The 20,935-nt window shown below is 45.5% G+C and overlaps 1 protein-coding gene across 1 annotated transcript; it reads left to right on the top strand.

Moving 5' to 3' along the window:
- Positions 1 to 5,798: 5,798 nt before the first annotated feature.
- Positions 5,799 to 11,736, top strand: LOC133169852 (uncharacterized). The gene is made up of 2 exons (XM_061302328.1): positions 5,799 to 6,053; positions 9,391 to 11,736. Exons 1-2 carry the CDS (start codon positions 5,799 to 5,801, stop codon positions 11,026 to 11,028), a joined length of 1,893 nt encoding a protein of 630 aa, XP_061158312.1. The 3' UTR covers positions 11,029 to 11,736.
- Positions 11,737 to 20,935: the final 9,199 nt, after the last annotated feature.

The raw sequence follows: 20,935 nt of genomic DNA, 5'->3' as shown, positions 1-20,935 counted from the left end.
ATCAACCTCAAAAGAGAAGATTTTGTTTGCTGACGACTGTTTATGGAGATGTCGTCTACTAGGAGTGACCGAAGGGGGCCGGGAGGACTTCCGGCCTACGCTGGGCATTGCTGCTTTTTTCATTGCAACTCAAGGTTTTGTGCTGTTGTCATTGGTAAATACTGGCAGTGGCTCCCAATTATTGCAGAACGCCTGGAGGCTGACCGGGGCCTGGAAAGAGACTCTGAGGACGGTGAAGTGGACATAAAGATTTTGGATAGACGGCAGGCCCTGAGCAGTGATCCCGGCGCAAATTTACTACTGAGCATTCAGTGGACTGGACTTTGCCTCGACAGGCACTTACATATGCAAGGGGGGCAACACTGAGGGTGCATCAACAACGCAGTATGCTGTGATATTGCGTCAATACTATATCCTTCATTACTTTATCTGATGACTACATGCCGCATTACTTTATCTCAGTGCTTCTCAAATAGTGGGGCGCGCCCGTGCTATTCCTGGGGGGGCGCGTGTGACCCTGGGGAACAGGCTTTTTTTTTGGCAGTACTAGAATAAAGTGTAATTGCGCGTTTACTACAGCAGGGGGCAGTGGCGCTCTCATTGTTACTTCTGTCACGTTTGCGACAGTGCAACATTTTACGACTTCCAAGACAAGTTAGGATAGTCACGGTGGGGAGGGGGGGCGCGAATAGTTTTCTTCTTGCTAGGGGGGGGGGGGCGTAACAGAAAATAATTGAGAAGCACTGCTTTATCTCATTCATTTACCTTGTCACATATTAACATTATGACAATGCACTTTGACTGTTTAGCGGTCGGTGAACTTGTCATTTCTTTTTCTTACTGTTTTGTGAGCTCATACTGTTTTGTGAATTGTGATGTGTGCCAGGACTCCTTGTACCTGGCTGACGCCAGGTGGAGGAAATCACTGAGGATGTTCGAAAGGACCTCCCTCTTTTTCCATGTCATTAGACTGGCAGGGTTTTTTCTCGCGGGAGGGCCGGCAACTTTTTGAGGTTTCTAACGGACCACGCCAAATTCATTGCTTCACAAATTATCGACGGTATTGAGGTGTTACCTGAGGGGGGTAGTTACCGTCATTTGGATAATATGGACTTCAATTTTCTTTACTTGTGGTTCCTGAGAGGCCTCGGATTGCTGTCAGGGAGCAATTGGATACCAAAGTAGTTTGAGCTTTCCTAGTTAAAATAACCTTAAGTAGCATGCCTCGAGCATGATTTAGGCTGTGCAGGTATAGGCCCAATTGTAGATGTGACTAGAAAATTTGGTTGGGTGAAGATTTTTTGGATGTTTACCGATGTCATCTCTTGTTAGATCGTTTTCGGGACATTTATAAAGTCCCGGAGGGAGGAATGAGGTAAATTTTGGATTCTATGCGTCTCTGTATGTCACCTTAAATGGCGACCTAGCAGCAATGAGAAGACCCTAAGCTATTTGTGCGGTACAGAGAAGCTCTAGTTTCAGTAATATGTAGGTACTTAGAATATGGAAGGGCCATTCGTCCATGACCAGAAAGACCCTTGTCCATGCCCTTTTAAGGGCATCGGAAGTAACCAGTAGGGCGAGACTCGAACCGCAGCTGTTGTCTTACGAGGTACAAATGATGGGGGAGAACAGATAGAGAGGGGCTGTTGGAAAATTGTATATATATGTTATCATGCGTTCTCTTTTAGTTTCTATATTACTATATTACAGTAAATGATGTCTCGTTAGATCTACCGTTAGATTAGATCTGCGTACGTGCGTACGTTGTTCTGCTTTGCTGTTCTTATGTCCACCACAGAATACCACATCAGCCAAGGTGTGAGGTCTTGTCTCGGTCAGCGAGAGACAGCAGCAACGACATTGTGTCAGCCTTCCTCAAGTGGCTGACTCGGCACCTCACACCCTCAAGAAATGGAGCGCTGGGAGCGCCCCTGGTCCTTGCTGATAAGACTGCTTGAACCCATTGAACTTGATGAACTCTGTTTGCTTCTTCCTATGTCGCCACATTAGCATAACGTTTGCAGTAATCTACACACACCAGAAGTTTCCTGCGCTTACCAAAAGCAGAAACCGTTTGCGCTTCCCCCTACCCTTATTTGGTTTCTGCTACACATGTGATGAGGAAAATTCCCCAAATAAAGAGAGCAAGGATGCAGACAGACTTTAGTGTAGGTTGGGCATTGTAAGCTGTCTGTACTGCACTCCTTGCGCAAGCTACGACTCAATATTCTGCCTCACTTGTGGTCTGTCCGTTGGTGCGTTTCTCTTAACATTTATTCACTCTGTCTGTAAAAACCTAACAGAAATTGGGGGCTCGTCCGGGATTTCTATACGTCCTTGCGGCTCCGGCGGGACTCCTCGACGCAGGAAAAATCCTTGGCCAAGGTAAACAAAAGCCCTTTGACGGGACTGCCTCGAGCGGTTCGGCTGGACGCTGGGGGGACTGCCGAAATCACCCGAGGAAAAGGACCAGCGGACTGTGAGTAGGAATATTGATTCTACTAAAAGGAATGAATGAGCGGTGACAAGAGGTCACTTAAAGAGAAAAGTGACGAGAAGTCACTAAAACCTTGGGAATTCTAGACCCTGTCAAGTGAAATAGGAACAGTTAAATTCCGCGGGGCGGTGCGGAGCCCCCTAACTAATTGTTAGTTAAACCTAGCGATTAATTGTTAGTTAAATTCCGCAAGGAGGTGCGGACTCCTCTGTTATTCCTAAAAGTGGTGAAAAACGCATGTGGTGTGTTTGTGTGCGGTTTGACTGAGAGTGATCTCATTTGAGCTCTCCTCTATATAAAAACACAGGATTGTAAACAGTGGCTTTGTGTGAGGTGCAGAGGCTAGAGAACTCTCCGCTTCCCTGCTGGGAAGGTGAAAGGAGACTTACTCCACATCGAATATTTAACCACTGTCCTGTGAATAAAGTTGGCTTTAGGACACTGTAGGTGCCATTCGAACCGCCAACTCCGAAATTTAGAAAATAAAACCATGGGAAATTTAAACAGCAAACGAAACTCTTTACCTCGAGATAAATTAAAATGCAAAGATTGGAAATTAATGGAATGGGTCGACCCTAAAAATGTGAAATATCTCGATAAATGGATAACGAATTATAACTTCGATGGTCAATTGAGTGCAAACTCATTAAACAATCTCAAACAATCGATTATTGCCAAACATGGTGCAAATAAAAAGAATAAAGATGGGTATCATTTAATAGTGAAATGGGAATTGGAAGCAGAAAAAAGAAAATGTGGACAAATAAAAGAAAAATTAAAGAACAAAAGGAGCGAAGAAAAGTCCGTCTCCAAAGAGAGCCTTTTATTGCACAGACGAGAAGATGATGAAACTTCAGTAGCGCGGCCTCGCTTGAGAGCCGTGCCCGAGGAGGGGGTGGATTCAGATGAGAAAGATGAACAGATTGTTAGGAGAAGTACTGTGGAGCGCGAGCGATTGTACCCACAATTGCCGGTCGTAGATGACCCTCCAAAATATAGTGATTTTGCTCACGCCATGGTTACGCGGAGCCGCGTAAAAGCGGAAGCTCCCTCTCCATCGGCCCCCGTAGCAGACGGCAGCCCGAACTACATGGGCGCAGGAGTAACCGAGGCCTACCCAATGATTCAAGTGGCAAACCCCCATGATGACGGAGGGCCCACTATTTTAGTCTACAGAACGTGGACTCATGCTGATGTAAAATCAGCCACTGAGGGAATAGCATTGCCGTCTGAAGATGTTGAGCAATATTGTACTGACATGATGCAACTCATTGCTTCTTATAATTTAAGAGGAGATGAGGTGCAACAAGTTTTTATGGCAACTTTGACCAAAGACTGGGCCAGTGTCAAGGGCAATTGGGATCCTTTTGATGAAAATGGCCGCCCATTGGAATATAATGGGCTGCCATTGAGAAATCAAATTGAGCAACTTTTGGGCAGGATAAAAACTAAATTTCAACGTAGAGCAAATTATGCAGAAATTGGTCGAACCAAACAAAAAGAGGATGAATTGTTTGAAGATTATAGACACAGATTGGAGAAAGTGTTCAAAGCCAATAGCGGCTTGGTACCTGGAACTGAGGTTTACAACCAGCAGTTCAAAAATGCTCTACATACAAATTCGCGACCAGCAATTCAAAACTGGGTTGTGAAACATATGATCACTTTCCCTACTTCCACACTGCCACAATTTATTGATCATGCCATGCATGCTGAGAAAGTTGTTAATTTGAAAAAAGGAAAAGAAAAAGGGAAAGTGGCTACCATCTTTTTTGCTGATAAAGACTCACATGATGCATTTTATCAAAACAAAACTTTTGAACCTTACCAGAAGCAGCATGGTCGTGGAAACTTCCGCGGCAAGGGCAGGGGAGGCTACCGGCATGGTGCTCTCGGTTATGGCCCGACAGGTCAACCGAAGCAACCTAGCACTCAGCCTCCTGTCTGCTGGGCGTGCGGCAAGGAGGGCCACATAGCAAAATATTGTCCGGACCCCCATAAAAGCGGGGCTGTCCCTCCCTTGTGACTAACCGACAGTCAGCATGGAACTGAAGGAGCTGTTTTGACAACAGCTCCCCCTATTGATGCAGATTTGAACATTCAGGACTTGTTGATGAACAATGTAGAGAAACCTGTGATAACTTTGCTTGTGAATGGTACTCCCATTACCTTTTTGTGTGATTCAGGAGCGTGCATCACTACTTGTCGCGACATTCCTGCGGATGTGCGAGAAGGCGGGAGATCCTTTTGGGTGAGGGCAGCAAATGGAATGACAACTCCAGTTCCTCAGTCTCATCCAGTCTGGATACGGGACCCTGAAGGAGGAAGTTGTTGCATTCCTGTCTTGCTGATGCCAAATTGCCCTGTTAACTTGCTTGGAAGAGATGCTCTCACTGCTCTTGGTCTTTCTCTAGTATCTCTTGATGACAAAATCGTTGTCAAAAGGCGTCACCAATTACAAATATTTGGTCAATTTCATTGCTACTATTTTTATTCATTGGATTTAATTGACCCCGAGGTGAGACAATTTGGGTCTCCTCTTTTGGCACGGGCCAGAAGCCTTTTGCGATGCCCTGAGCAGGCAATGGAACCAAACGACTTGCACGTGACCTTGTGGCACAAGGACACGCCCGGTCCTGACCAAAACTACGAAGCCATGCTTAAGGCTGCTACGCCTATCATCTTGAGAGCAGCTTTCCTCTTACATGATGGTGAAAGCCGCGCTTGTGTAGTCATGCAGCCAGCTCCCTCTAGAATCGAAAATTTACACAAGACGGCCACCCCGCTCCATATCTCTTTGTTCCGACCTTTTTCATCCACATGGCAAAGCGTGGGATTCATGGCCAAAGACGGATTGGCTGCCCTTGACTGGACTCGAGATAGTTCTGGTGTTCTTTACAGTCCTTCTACCAAGCTTTTCAGAAGTGTCTTGAACCACATCTTTTTCCTTTCTTGTGGTGTGCATGCTAAAACTTGTTCTGAGAGAGCACCCTCAGCTTGACATTTTGTGTTGTCACCAGGAGATGAGCAGGTCCTCGCTGAGGTCCCGACTGATCTCTGGTCAACAGGGCCCTCTGACGTTGGGTTGGTGAAAAGTGCACTTCCTGTTGTCATTAGACCTAAGACTGAGTACCGTCCTTGTGTGCGACAGTATCCATTGAAACCCGATGCCCTGCAAGGCATCGCACCTGTTATTTCGGATTTGCTAAAAGCTGGTGTCATTATTCTCTGTCCTGATTCTCCTTGTAATACTCCGATTTTTCCTGTGAAGAAAGCGCCTCCTTCTGTCGGGTGGAGAATGGTGCAAGATTTGCAAGCAGTGAACAGCGCCGTCATTCAGAGGGCACCTTGTGTCCCTGACCCACACACCTTGTTGAATTCATTGACGCCTGATGCAAAGATATTCTCAGTAATTGATATTAGCAACGCTTTCTTCTCTGTTCCTGTTGCTGAAGAAAGCCAGTTTTGGTTTGCATTTACTTATGCTGGCTCGAGGTACACCTTTACCAGACTGCCCCAAGGGTACTGCGAAAGCCCAACTATCTATTCGCAGGTGATGGCGGCCAGCATGGCAAAATTTGTCCCGCCAAAGGGAAGTCAGATTTTGCTCTATGTTGATGACATTTTGATTGCTTCTCCTGATTTTGATTCTTGTCAGACGGACACACTTGCAGTGTTACATCACTTGGCGAAGGAAGGCCACAAGGTCAGCAAAAACAAGCTCCAACTGTGGTCCGAGGAAATTAAATATTTAGGACACAATCTTAGTTCCCAAGGTCGAACTATAATTGAGAGCAGGAAAGTTTCCATTTTGCAGGCCCCTAAACCACTCACTAAGAAACAAATGATGTCTTTTCTGGGTCTTGCTGGTTATTGCAGGAGCTGGGTGCCTGATTATGCCCAAATTGTCGCTCCTCTGTCCAAATTAATGTATGTTGAGGACATCTCGATGTCCACTCCACTAAAATGGACTCCTGAGGCGGAGGATGCATTTGTGTTGATCAAGCAGGCATTGGTCTCTAGCTCCACTCTAGCCTTGCCCAATTATGCCAAACCGTTTGTCCAGACTGTTGATTGCAAAGGTCATTATATGACCTCTGTTTTGATGCAATCGCATGGCTTGAAACTTCGCCCTATTGCCTTTTATTCTTCTAAATTGGATAGTGTTGCTTGCGCTCTCCCACCATGTGTGAGGGCCGTGGTGGCGGCCTCCATGGCTGTGGAAAGCAGCGCCAGCGTTGTGTTGTTTCATCCTTTAACGCTGAAAGTTCCGCATGCAGTGTCAGCTCTTTTGCTACAAACAAACATGACCTTTTTGTCGCCTGCACGTCACTTGTCGTGCATGGCTACTTTGCTTTCCCAACCGCATCTGACCGTTGAGAGGTGCACAACACTCAATCCTGCTACTCTCATTCCTCTTCCGGATGACGGTGATTTCCATGATTGTGTCGATGCGGCCCAACAAGTAGCCAAGGCTCGGCCCGATCTGGAGGACACACCCTTGTCTGACGGTCACGTGGTTTTTGTTGATGGATCTTCGAAGAAAAATGCTCTTGGCGTGACCCTCTCTGGTTACGCTGTCGTTACAGCTGACGAGGTTTTGAAAGCTGTGAAACTGCCTTCCCATATGTCGGCACAGGCCGCTGAACTCATTGCTCTCACGGAAGCTTGCATTCTTTTCGCGAACAAGCCTGTCACCATTTGGACTGACAGTCAGTATGCTTTTGCCACAGTGCACGTCTTTGCTCAACAATGGAGCAACCGTGGCATGGTAACATCTACAGGCAAGCCCGTCACCCATTCGACATTGCTTCCCCAACTTTTGGACGCTGTCCAACTGCCCTCCAAGGTGGCGGTCTGCAAATGTGCTGCTCATACTACTAGGACTGATCCTGTTTCTTTGGGTAACGCCTTCGCTGACAGGTCTGCCAAGGCTGCCGCTGAAGGCGTGCTCCATGTCCTCTCTTCTTGTACTGATACCGATTCCATGTCACACGTTTCTCCTGACGTGCTGCTTGACATGCAATCTCAGAGCCCCTCCCAGGAGCGCCTCTCTTGGGAGAAACGGGGCGCCATTAAAAATGACAATGGCCTTTTTGTGTGACCTCTGGGCAAGCCTGTCTTGCCTCGGAACTTGTATAAGTGGGCTGCTATTTCGAGTCATGGGGTCACCCATGTCTCGACAGGGGGGATGGTGAAACAGATTGAGTCCATTTACACAGCATACGGGTTTGCTGGTTTTTCGCAACAATTTTGCAGAGCATGTTTGATTTGTGCTAAACACAATCCACAAGGTAACTTGCGACCTCGGAGAGGAAAATTTCCGACTCCATTGTATCCATTTCACACAATACATATGGATTACATCCAATTAAATAAGAGCGAGGGAAAAGAATATTGTTTGGTCATCATCGATGCGTTTTCTAAATGGGTAGAAGTTTTTCCCACTAGACATGCGGACGCACTAACAGTAGCAAAAGCATTGTGCAAAGACATTATTCCAAGATATGGCATTCCAGAAAAAATTTATAGTGACAATGGTCAACATTTTGTCAATCAAGTGGTGCAAAACATTGGGAGATTGTTCCACATAAATATAAAGAACCATTGTTCCTACCATCCACAGTCAGCTGGCTTGATTGAGCGTTTTAATGGTACTATAAAAAATAGACTAAAAAAATGCATGGAGGAAACTAAACGACCATGGACTCAGTGTCTAGATTTAGTGAAAATGTACATGAATGTTACAAGTACGACTGGGTTGACTCCCTATGAAACCATCTTTGGAAGACCATACAGGCTTCCTCAGTTTAAAAATGTTTGGGACGTGCCGGAAGAGGCCACTTTGGCCGACTACATGAGAAAAATGTTGGAACATGCTAAAAATCAGACCAGTAACATTACTGACCAACCCATCTCTCCGCAGGAGGACCCCAAAGTGGTTCCGGGAGACTGGGTCTTGATCAGGAGCATCAAGAAGAAGAATTGGCACTCGCCCAAGTGGGAAGGTCCCTTTTTAGTGCTTCTCACAACACCTAACGCTTTAAAAATAGCCGAACGTAACACGTGGATTCATTTGTCACACTGTAAAAAGGTGATCTCCGCAGACCCAACCTAAGTACGGAAGGTGTGCAAGTCTGGTAATAGTGCCTGATTCTGGTGTCAAGATCCAGGGTTGACACGAAAGCCAGCAGAAGCATTCCAAGCCACCAACCCGAAGCTCAGGGAGTTGACTCTGAGGAGATCTAAAACTAGGTGTTAAAATGCCGTTGGAACAGTGTCTTGCGAAGGTGCGGGATGGTTGCAAACCTTGGGAAGCATTCATTTGGATTTTTGTCATTTTTGGTTTCACTGTAGTTGGGACAGTGTGCTATATGCGCATCGGCCCTGTTTTTATAAAACACACGACTCCAGACAGTTCACCTGGAGTTTCCACTGTTCCTGATTTACCTGTAGTTTCCGCTGTTTCTGATTCACCTGATGTTTTTACTATTTCTGATTATGAGTTTTACAAACTTTGTTCGACGGATAACGATCCTAGGCACAGTCGCGATAGTTCCGTTGGTTCCCGATATTGTCCATGGGATGATGTTGCTTCGCGTAGACATAGGCGTGAGGTCTCGTCCATTAGGCCCACCTTTAAACACTGCACGCCTGCTCTCGTTCACGACGGTATTTCCTGCGTGCCATGGCGCATAGCCAACGCGTACCTACATTCATTGGCGTTCACCGTGGCCCCAAACACGGCTTCCACTATCACCGTGCCCTTGAAGAGTTTGAAAGGTACCCGACAAGACTGGCTCACTACGGGTGACAAATGGCCTGGGTATTGGTGGTATTTGACTGTCAATCCAGACATTTCGGACTGGAGCGCCTTCGTCACCTCGCAGGTACCAGGTTACTGGCCTCCTGGCTCCAGTGAAGAAGCTGTGTTTTTTGCTAAACGTATCACTTTGAAGAACCAAGGCTCAAGCCTTCTTTTGACCGTTACACTCCCTGATGACACGGTTCGGCCCCCTCACGCTACCCTGCTCAATACTTCCTGTTGGGGTTTTCAGTTGTGGGCTTGGTCCTCTGGGAAGGATCCTCAGTTTCCTATTGTCCTTTGCGTTAACAAAACTATGCGGGGCGCTGACAGTCCCGTGTTGAGCGACTTTTCCAAAACATCTGGGGCAGTGATTACGAGCGTGGCCCTCACCGATGTAGACAGTCACTTTGTGGCCTCCACAGGTATGAGTGGCCAGACTAACAATTGGCTCCTCATGGCCGAGCAAGCTGCTAATGTGACTAACACCAGTTGCGTTGTGTGTATGGGCCCACGGCCCCTCTTGAGAATCATTCCCGCGAGTGTGGCTCCTGAGTGTGCGATTTTTGTGATGTCTACCCCTTCCATTCCGTCTGCTCATCCTTGCTCCAGTTGGGACAAGGTCTATCCCGTTTCCTCCTTGGCAAAGTCCAAACCCCTTTTTTCCACTGATGTTGCTAAAGGTAATTTCACGTGCATCAAGTTGCCCGGTACCGGCGCAAGCCTAGGCGTTTTGTCAGCTCCTTTGTGCACTTCCCTGTTCTATGGCGCTGCCTTTTTCTCACCCATCGCTCGTAGTGATATTTGGTTTTGGTGCAACACTGACAAACTTTATGATAGTCTCCCTTTTAATAGCTCTGGTACTTGCGCTTTGGTGACCCTTTTGCTTCCCGTTTTATTAATGCCCGCATCTACTCATGAGCTAGACGTTTTTATTGATTCTTTTGTGCCCCGACCCTGGTCGAGGGCTAAGCGGAGTGCCGAGTGGCAAGGCGCGGCGGATCCGACCTATATAGATGCCATTGGAGTTCCCAGAGGAGTGCCGGATGAGTATAAGCTGGTGAACCAGATAGCAGCTGGTTTCGAATCCTCCATTTGTTGGTGGTGCACCCTTAACAAAAATGTTGACAGGATCAATTACATCCACTACAACGTGCAGAGGCTTGGAAATTGGACCGAGGCGGGCTTCAGAGCGGTCCACTCCCAGCTGGCCGCGACTTCCCTCATGGCTTTCCAGAACCGGATGGCCCTTGACATGCTACTCGCTAAGGAGGGCGGTGTCTGCGCCATGTTCGGTGAGCAATGCTGCACTTTTATCCCAAATAACACTGCAGCCGGCGGAAGCCTGTCCCTGGCCCTTGAGGGTTTGAGGACCTTGAATGGGAAGATGAAGGACCACAGTGGTGTGAACACGGAGGTTTGGAACAGCTGGCTGAATGTGTTCGGCAAGTACCGCACCCTGGTTTCCTCGGTCCTTGTCTCCCTTGCCGTTTTTTCTGCTGTTTTGACCTTGTGTGGATGTTGTTGCATTCCGTGTCTCCGGTCCCTAATTAATAAATTGATTACGACCGCTATCTCTCCGCCGGCTGACGCTTTTCTGTTGCTCCCTGAGGACGACTTTGAGCTCCCACGGCCCCCAGGTTGTCATCTTCGCATTGACTCCATTGATGAGGCCCCCGCTGTGGACCTGTCCGACCTTTTTCCTGAGTCCGACGTTGTCTGATTGGCTTCGGTCGCCTCCCGGGTGTAAATTTGTTCTTATGACGTATGATCCTGCGGCTGAAAATCTTTTGAAGTAGCCTTTGGGTGATTTGAGGGTCTCTGAGAACTTATGATAAACAGGGGGGAATTGTTGGAAAATTGTATATATATGTTATCATGCGTTCTCTTTTAGTTTCTATATTACTATATTACAGTAAATGATGTCTCGTTAGATCTACCGTTAGATTAGATCTGCGTACGTGCGTACGTTGTTCTGCTTTGCTGTTCTTATGTCCACCACAGAATACCACATCAGCCAAGGTGTGAGGTCTTGTCTCGGTCAGCGAGAGACAGCAGCAACGACATTGTGTCAGCCTTCCTCAAGTGGCTGACTCGGCACCTCACACCCTCAAGAAATGGAGCGCTGGGAGCGCCCCTGGTCCTTGCTGATAAGACTGCTTGAACCCATTGAACTTGATGAACTCTGTTTGCTTCTTCCTATGTCGCCACATTAGCATAACGTTTGCAGTAATCTACACACACCAGAAGTTTCCTGCGCTTACCAAAAGCAGAAACCGTTTGCGCTTCCCCCTACCCTTATTTGGTTTCTGCTACACATGTGATGAGGAAAATTCCCCAAATAAAGAGAGCAAGGATGCAGACAGACTTTAGTGTAGGTTGGGCATTGTAAGCTGTCTGTACTGCACTCCTTGCGCAAGCTACGACTCAATATTCTGCCTCACTTGTGGTCTGTCCGTTGGTGCGTTTCTCTTAACATTTATTCACTCTGTCTGTAAAAACCTAACAGGGGCGCAGGGGGCTTTTTGGGGCGAACCTCTTTGCTGTTGAGGGCTGAAACATCTTTGCTTTTGGGGGCCACTCAAACTTTTGGAGAGACATCACTCTGACATCGGTTGAATAAAATCTTTTCCCAATCAGCCGTGTGTCACTGGAGTGCTTCCCTGGGCCAGCCATCGTCCACCGAGTGTTTTCTTGGAGACCAGCGAAACAACAAAGACCATTCACCACAACAGAATGACTCTGAGACTCTAAGAGTGGTGCGAGTTCATCAGAGCAACAGCCTGGGGGAAGAACCTCTCCCTGTGTCTGCTGGGTTTGGCGTACAGAGCTCTATAACGCCGTCCGTAGCGGAGTAGTTCAAACAGACTGCAGCCTCGGTGAGAAGGGTCTCTAGAGATGTTCCTTGCACGTTTCCTGGTCCTGGACAGGTACGAGTCTTGGATAGATGGGAGGTTGATTCCAATTATCTTTTCTGCAGTCCTGATTGTCCGTTGCAGTCTGTGCTTGTCTTGTTTGGAGGCCGATCCAAACCAAACAGTGATGGAGGTGCAGAGGACAGACTGGATGATGGCAGTGTAGAAGGTGTTCAGCAGCTCTCGCGGCAGGTTGAGCTTCTTGAGCTGTCTCAGGAAGTAAAGGCTCTGCTGGGCCTTCTTCCGGACAGAGTCTATGTGGCCGGTCCATTTCAGGTCCCGAGAGATTGTGGTTCCTGTTAGGGTGGTGCTCACTCTAACTTATTTTGCAAGAACCACACTGGAGTCAAGCAAGTCATTTTAGACACCTGCAGGCGGAGAGTCCATTCATAGCTGTGCTTACAGCGATGGTCGAATGGAGGTCTGACTCAGGCCTCGTCAGGTGCTTATTTATTGAGAGAAACAGAGTGGGGTTGAAAGTGGGGGTGTGGGAACACACAGGATAAGGTGAAGACGGCCCCCTGCTGATCAAAGCATAGCAGGGGACCTTTTACGACGTTCTGTAAACAAAGAAACTTTGATTGCTTCCTCTGCAGCTAGTCAATAAGTTGAAAAGATCTTAGAACTTTGGTCTACTACTTTTGTCTAGACAGGACAAGCTAGTTAAATTATTACAGGTTACATTCCAACATAATCATACGATGAAGATATTCTGCAAACCCTAACATATCCCTCCTGTTTTATCATATGATTATGTCAACCCCGATCAGTCAAACATAAGTAAGAAAATACAATGAAAGCAATAACTTCCAGTGAAGATGAGGTTTTTCCTCAATACTCCAGTCCAAATTGTGTGTGTAATTTAAAAACCTGCGGCCAGATTAAATGCAGGAAAAGAGTTACACAGTCCCTCTGCCTTAGGCGACCAGAAAGCTAGCAATAATAACAGTTTAATACAAAAATTGCTCGTGATTGTTCAGCCGTTGGGGGCTTGGCACGCCCACTGGTGGAGGGTGAGCACGATTCTCACCCCCTTCGCAGATCTGCTCCGTCCGGGGAGAACTTGGAAATATCTGCTGCGTGGTCGTTGTCTTCAGTGGCTCAGGGTGGACTACCTGGCCACCAAGGGGGAAGGGGATTATTCTGCCCCTGTTTCTACTGGGGGCGGGGACTGTCGATGGCTGATCTGGTTCCTTGCAGGAACCCTTTACTGGGACAGATGATACCACGAATCTCCTTTATCGGCCAGCCGGACGGCATGTGAGATGCGCTCCACCAATTTATAGGGTCCAGTCCACGCAGGCTCCGTCCCCCTCCTTCTTGGGACCTTCAGCCAGAACGTTGGGGTGATCTGGACCTCGGTCTTTGCTTCCGTATCCGCAGTAGTTTCCTGAGCAAATCCCTACCTGGATCCGCCACTGAAAGGACAGCAGCACGTCCGGAAAAACAGCAAAAAACAGAACATTTTCTGCAACCTTTGCATTAGTCATTTGAGATGTTTCTTCTGCTCCTTTTATCACTGTTTTGGTTGCCCTGGTTACAGAGGTGTTGCTACACCAAAGGGAGGGAAGATTGTGCCTGTAGCAACGTTGATTAGCTAAGGAATGTAGTGTGGTGTGAATTAGCACTTCATTGTCGGCCCGTGACCCCCGCAGAGTTTGTCCATCTGTTCTTCTCCAGTTGTTGGCCGAGTCGTCCGCGAGTGAGATCAGATAACTTAAATTGCTGCTTTCCTGTGGAACAATGCAACTAGACCTTGGCTAGACTTTATCTACTTAGTAAATTAATACACAATAACAATAAGTAACTTGTCCTAAACACTAAAACAAATGTTAAGTAAATGTAAGGTAACATGTATGCAGTTCCTTAAACAAACACTGAGTAAATATAGGATAACTTGTACGCAACTACTTCAAACTGTGTTTAACACTTAACAAAGAAAAACAGTTCTGATCAACAACAATCTGTGAACCAAACCTACAGTTAACTAAAAGGAATGGAGTTTCTTTCAACCAAATAAGAACATTTTGCCTATGCAAATAAGCTCTGCTCATTGTTAGTGAAGGCCTCTTACAGGAACAAAAACACACAGATAACATAAGGACAGGAAGGATACATATGTCTGACAGGGATCAAAAGACATCCCTGTCCCTAAAGAGGAAGAACGTAGATAAAAGGAGAGCCATCAACTCGTAAAGACAAGGCCTACAGGTCTGGCAGGCCAAGGCTTCACTTAAATTATTCCAACATTTCCCTCCTGTTTATCACACATTTGCTAAATTTTTACATTACCAAAAACAACCACCTCTCTTGATTTTCAGTTGTCGGATCTCAAGTATGCGCACAAATATGTTTACACCAAAAAGGATAAATGTTGCGACAACATCATTCGGAAACACACAGATCTGGGAAAAAGTCTGTAAACTCAAGTGCAAAAATTGCATCATCATCATCATTATCATCAACAGGCTGCCGTTCAGACATTAGGCATACCCGGGCCATCTCGTCGTCCATGGGCGAGATTGCTGTAGTGATAAGACGATTAAACAGAGCACGGAGACATGGAATACAACAACCTCCACACAAGGTGAGTATAGCAGTTATTTAGGACACAAGGGCTTCATACTTCCCAAAAGCAGTCATCCACTTGTTGTGCTCTTTCATCCTCGTGTTGAGGGATTGCAAGTTTGCAATCATCTTCGTCAGGCTCCCATCAGGGGCGGTGTCCTTCTGGATGAAGGTGCAGCATTGTTCCCTGAACATTGCGCAGACCCTTCCTTTCCCAGACAACAACATAACAAGAGCATTGCGGTTCTGGATTGACATTAGGGAAGCTGTTCGTGCACTGCCTCAAATCCCGCTTGTGTCCGTTTGCCCAATTTCTGCATGTTGCAATGGATGTAATTTATCCTGTCAACGTTCTTGTTCATCGTCCACCAGCAGCAAATGGAGGACTCCCATCCCGCCGCAATTTGGTCAATTAATTCTTATTAATCAGGAACTCCTCTGGGGACTCTAATTGCATCAATTTCAGTCAGATCATCGCCGCCTCTCAAATTTAAAGCTTTTATGTTTTTTCCAGCTTTTTCCCAGATCTTGGCATGTCGGTACATATACAATTTTGGTTGACTACATTCTCTAAAAGCAATGGTTTATTTTATTTTATTTTTTCTCCAACGGATATTATATAGAACACTGTCGCACATTTCACAATTAGTAGACGTGACAGATTTCACACAATCTTTTATCAATGGCAACGGTACAACATAAAGAATTGGTCGTGAACCCATACACATGACATTCATTATTTTTCCTGCCTTTGCAGCTTGTTTTGCCATTAGCAATCAATTGTTTATTTTACCAGTTACTCTTATAGTCACCTAAAACAAACTATCCACATTCATTTTAGAGATAGTGATTCCATCCTTTAACATCTACAGCAGTTGTTGACAAGGTATTATTTCTTTACATAACGTTTTTGCCACTGTTAAGGCATTCAGTGTTTATTTTGAAGCCAATTCAATCCATTTTTAGAATGCATCTATTATGACCAGACATTATAACCCTGTGGATTGTGTTTAGCACATGTTAAACAAGCTCTACAATTTTTTTTTTATAAACGTTTTGAATATGAATCAAATTCATATGTTGTATAAAGCTGACTGAACTGCCCTTCCATCCCCCCTGTTGAGCCAGGTGTCAACGGCACGTGACAACACCATGGCTCAATACAGCTGCCCATTTGTATCGTTTCTTTTCCTTTCTCAACATGACAACCCAATCCACCAATCGAAGAAAAAAATTAAAAAAAAAATCAACAAAATAACTGCTGGTAAAGTAATATAATAGTTAACTGTTGTAGTTTCTTAACTTTAACTAACTCAATCGCTCTCTTATTCTCAAATTTTAAATTTAGCTTTGAAATGTCGTTATTTCATAATTGTTCATCATCCAATTCCAGAAAGCAAGTCCTTTCCATCTCTCAAATTTTGTTTAACCAAGGCTAGGCATTAAACGAGCGTGGACCAGTTTCTGCCCATAAACAAATTGCTTGCTTTTTTATTTTTCCTTCCTATCTTTACAAAATCGTTTTTGTTTTGCGGTGCAAATCAGATAGACTACAGACTAATAAATTCTTTAGTGCACCTATATTAGCCAATTTCATCCTTTTAACACATAACACTTACAACACACAGACAACACAAAAACAGCAGAGACACAGCTCACAAACAATACCAAACAAACAACGCTGCGCAAACGCCATCCTCTTTTTTGACGTTTTGGTTGTACTTTTTCTTTTTTTTTTTTTCCTCAGTGCCTTTTATCCTTCGTGCAACTATTGTCACACCTTCCCTAGGCATCACCCTGCTTCAATATCACTTGCCACCACGCACTCAGCACACCCCTGGAGTGGGTACGACCCCACTCCGCGCGGAGCCACAGCAAGGGAAGCAAGAGGGGGGGGCCCGGCATTTTCATACTGATTTATCCCAGCCTGGCCAGTACTGGGACAATCAATGCCATCGTCCCCCACCCGCGCCAACCCAGCAAATAGCTACCCGCAGAGTCTAGATCCCCACACCTACATCAGTCTCCCCCACAATCAAATTACAAGATCAATCACCAAAGGAGCCGCACAATACCACCACACTTTCCCCTCCACAGTCCAGTCTCAGTGGAGACAATGGAAGGCAGGAAGGCACAGGTGAGACACTGAAGGAGCAAGCTCCTGCAGTCCTCCCACAAACGAATTACAACAAACAACAAAAGCACAAATCACTTATGTCTGTTTGGGAGGATCACAACGGCCAAAATTTACAAATAAACCACATGTCAGGTCTAAATGGCATCAGACATTTATTTACACGCTGGAAACAAAGAGGAGAAGACAACCAGTATTCTTTTGCTCGCGAGGAGAATTAGGTAGAAGGTCCAGTTCACAGTCCTCCACCAATTCTGACCTGCCCTACCGTCATCTCCTCTTTTTATATTGGGTTGCCCTGGTTACAAGAGGCGTTGCTACACTAAAGGGAGGGGAGAGTGTGTCTGTAGCAACGCTGTTTCAGCTAGCTAATAATGTTGTGTGGTGCGAGGCCGCATGGCCTTGGCCGATCAGTGACCCCAGGAATGCAGAGTCTGTTCTTAGATGGTTGGCATCCTCGTTCCTGGCTGCAATCTCCAAAACTGGATGCCGTGTCTCTCTCGTGCATACACTCCAACAACCGTTAAGTAGATGTGAGATAACTTGCATGAAGTCTACTTAAACAAACATTGAGTAAATATGGGATAACTAAACACTGTCTCGGACAAAACAATTAACAGAGAGAGGACTTCTCTTGAACTAACAAGAAACAAAGAACAAAGATGTTCTGTTTCTAACTTGTGAGGGCCTCTCAAAGATAAGACAAGGAAAGGGAGTATAAGGACTCCCCAAGGCTAGCCGGCACATATGTTGACTTGAGCGAAGATATGTGACCTTCGGTTTCAGGCCGACCAGCGCTTAAGCAAAACTAATTATTCTAACACCACAAGACGCAGGTCTTGGAACCACATTGACGACCGCCAAATGCAAATGCCGGGTCAAGGACTGTTCTTCCTCTGTTCTTTGCAACTCTTGTCAAAAGCAACCTTTATTTCTCTTTTGTTTGTATTTGTTTTTGGGGTTTTTTCCCTTCCTAGCATCTAACTTACTCAAAATCATTCTTCCTTCAAAGTCGCTCAACTTCTTGTCCATAGTAGTCTCCAACAACTTCAACCATTCAACCTGTTTTTCCCTTCAGTCGGGCGTTCAGTCATCAATGCTCATTTGCATCTCACATACAGTCTCCAAAAAGGAGTCTTTCTATCACATTGGTCCCAATTCATCCAAGCTCTCCACACAACATTCATATACCATTTCCAACTCAAGGTTCCTGATAGAACAATCCACCAATCCAAAAAAAACCCTCAACACACAAAAAAACTGCTTGCAAATTAATCAGAATTTTCTCTTTGTTTCCAAATTCAAACAACTCAATCTCTCAGATTTAGCTTGCATATAGAAGTTTGTATAAGCTCACAACACAACCAATCAATAATTTCCATTAAATGTAGCATACAATGTCTCTGTATTATCATGAGCGGTCCAAAAAAAAGGGGGGGGGCATGACATGTTGAAAATTTGGCTTTCCCTTGGTATTGTTTCACACGACGACACTCTTTTGACCAGTGTCCACGTTTCCCACAGTTCCAACAGTTGTCAGAACCTGATGGGGGTTTTGAATTATATGGAGGCCTGCGACCTTGTTGGTCTCTAACTCTTCCTCTGCTCCTTTGGGAACTTCGGAAGAAGACTGTTGTATCTTCATCTAGATCATTACCATCATCTAGATGAAATACATCAGAACATTTGCTTTTCTCAATCGGCGCAACACAAGCAGCGTCTGCTTCCACCAAGTGTTTTCTCACCCAGTTGCCTAAGGCATCACTGAAACAGTGAGGAGCGCATTTCTAAGATGTTGCTGATAAGCACTCTCAGCTGCATCATCGAATGGGATGCCACTGTGCACCCAGAATTATTTTCCAAATCTTAATTGAATGGTGGTCTCATCACTTTTTATCTTTCCATTTTTTGTCTCTTGAATTTGTTCTCTTTTCTCTTGTGACGCTTTCAACTACACAACCAAAAAAGAAGCTCTGTTTTTTCTTAGCCCGTTCCTTCCACTGGGACTTGAACCCTAGCTGTTCTTTGGCCGGAAAAACGTACAAAGAAAAATCTACACTCTTCTTTGATTACCAAAAAAGAAGCTCCGTGTTTCTTAGCACGTTCCTTCCACTGGGACTCTAACCCAAGCCAGATCCCTCAGCTTGGAAAAACAGACAAAGAAGAATCTACACACTCCTTCGATGAACGAAAAAGAACCTCTGCTTTTCTTAGCCCGTTTCTTCCCCTGGGACTTGAACCCAAGCTATCTCCCGTGCACCTTTTACGCGTTTCACCACACAATTTTTAACTTACCCGTCCCTTGGTTTGTTGCACTGCCGGACCCCGTCAATCCACTTCTGGCAGACGAAGGCAGACCTAAGATGCTGGCCCAGCGAAGAAATTCTCTTCCCAGGACTTTCTTTTCCAGGTCCTCCTAAAGCTTGTCGACAATGCAGCACGTCCTCCTCCGTCAGCCAGATGGTGGGTATGAGGGATCCGGGTCACGGCACCAAAATGTTAGGGTGGTGCTCACTCCTTATTTTGCAAGAACCACACAGGAGACAAGCAAGTCATTTTAAACACCTGCAAGTGGAGAGTCCATTCATAGCTGCGCTTACAGCGATGGTCGAATGGAGGTCTGACTCAGGCCTTTTCAGGTGCATATTTATTGAGAGAAACAGAGTGGGGTTGAAAGTGGGGGTGTGGGAACACAGGATGGGGTGAATCCGCTCCCCTGCTGATCAAAGCATAACAGGGGGCCTTTTACGACGTTCTGCAAACAAAGCAACTTTGATTGCTTCCTCTGCGTCTAGTCAATCAGTTGAAAAGATCTTAGCACTTTGGTCAACTACTTTTGTCTAGACAGGACAAGCTAGTTAAATTATTACAGGTTACATTCCAACATAATCATACGATGAAGATATTCTGCAAACCCTAACACGAGTAATAACTAGGGGTGTAACGATTCATCGATACTAGGGGTGTAAATCGCGGGTTTTGTCAACACAACAATGCCGCGCACTGCTCTCGGAAAGAGGAAGTAAGCAACAATGAACTGGATTTCAAAATAAAGTCGCGTCTAATGTCCGAGGTCAAACACGGCGATATAAATCGATGTTTACGTTTAGCATCGATGCCAATAAATTGTAGAGCATTATATCGCTTAATCGATGTGTATCGATGAATCGTTACACCCCTAATCGATACACATCGATTAAACGATATAATGCTCTACGATGTGTTGGCATCGATGCTAAACGTAAACATCGATCTATATCGCCTGTTTTTGACCTCGGACATTAGAAATCCTGTTCATTGTTGCTTGCTTCCTCGTTCCGGGAGCAGTGCGCGGCGTGTTGTGTTGTGAGCAGAGCAGGCACGTGAAAGGGGAGCCGACAACTACGCGGCTCCTGGGTTGGTGCTATGGCTAGTGTCCAAGAAGACGAGGAAATTCGCTCCCCTTTGGGCTTCAAGTCATTCGTTTGGAAGCACTTTGTAATTTCCTAAATAAAGAGTTTGCAGTACCTTGTTGATTTTGCGTACGAATTGTTATAAATCAGGATATTGTTCTATATCGATCGTAGAGCACTATATCCTGATGTATCGTGAATGAATCACAGCAGGCTTTAAGATATCGGCAAATATCGTATCGTAGTTCTTTGTATCTATATGATATCGTGACAAAACCTGCGATTCACACCCCTAGTAAGTCAAGTCAAGTTTATTTGTATAGCCCAGGGGTGGGCAAACTTTTAAACTCGCAGGCCGAACTGGGTTCTAAATTTGGACCGGAGGGCCGAATTAGGAGCAGATGGACGTAGTGTTTGTGTGACGTAATATAAGCGACCTGTAAAGGTCATTGCATAAAAGATTTTGGCTTTTAGTAGGTAGTAAAGCATGGATATTCCAAACACGTTTTTTTGAAAACAAATGCATTTATTAACAGCATTAAAAAAAAAATCACTAAAAAAACTGCTATCAGTGATTCTCATAAAATGTTTATATTATGAATATTATGAATAACAGTCTCC

The sequence above is a fragment of the Syngnathus typhle genome, linkage group LG17, assembly GCF_033458585.1.
Source record: "Syngnathus typhle isolate RoL2023-S1 ecotype Sweden linkage group LG17, RoL_Styp_1.0, whole genome shotgun sequence".
NCBI lineage: Eukaryota > Metazoa > Chordata > Actinopteri > Syngnathiformes > Syngnathidae > Syngnathus > Syngnathus typhle.
Note: the sequence above shows the minus strand (reverse complement) of the source record. Positions and strands in the feature narration are given on the sequence as shown.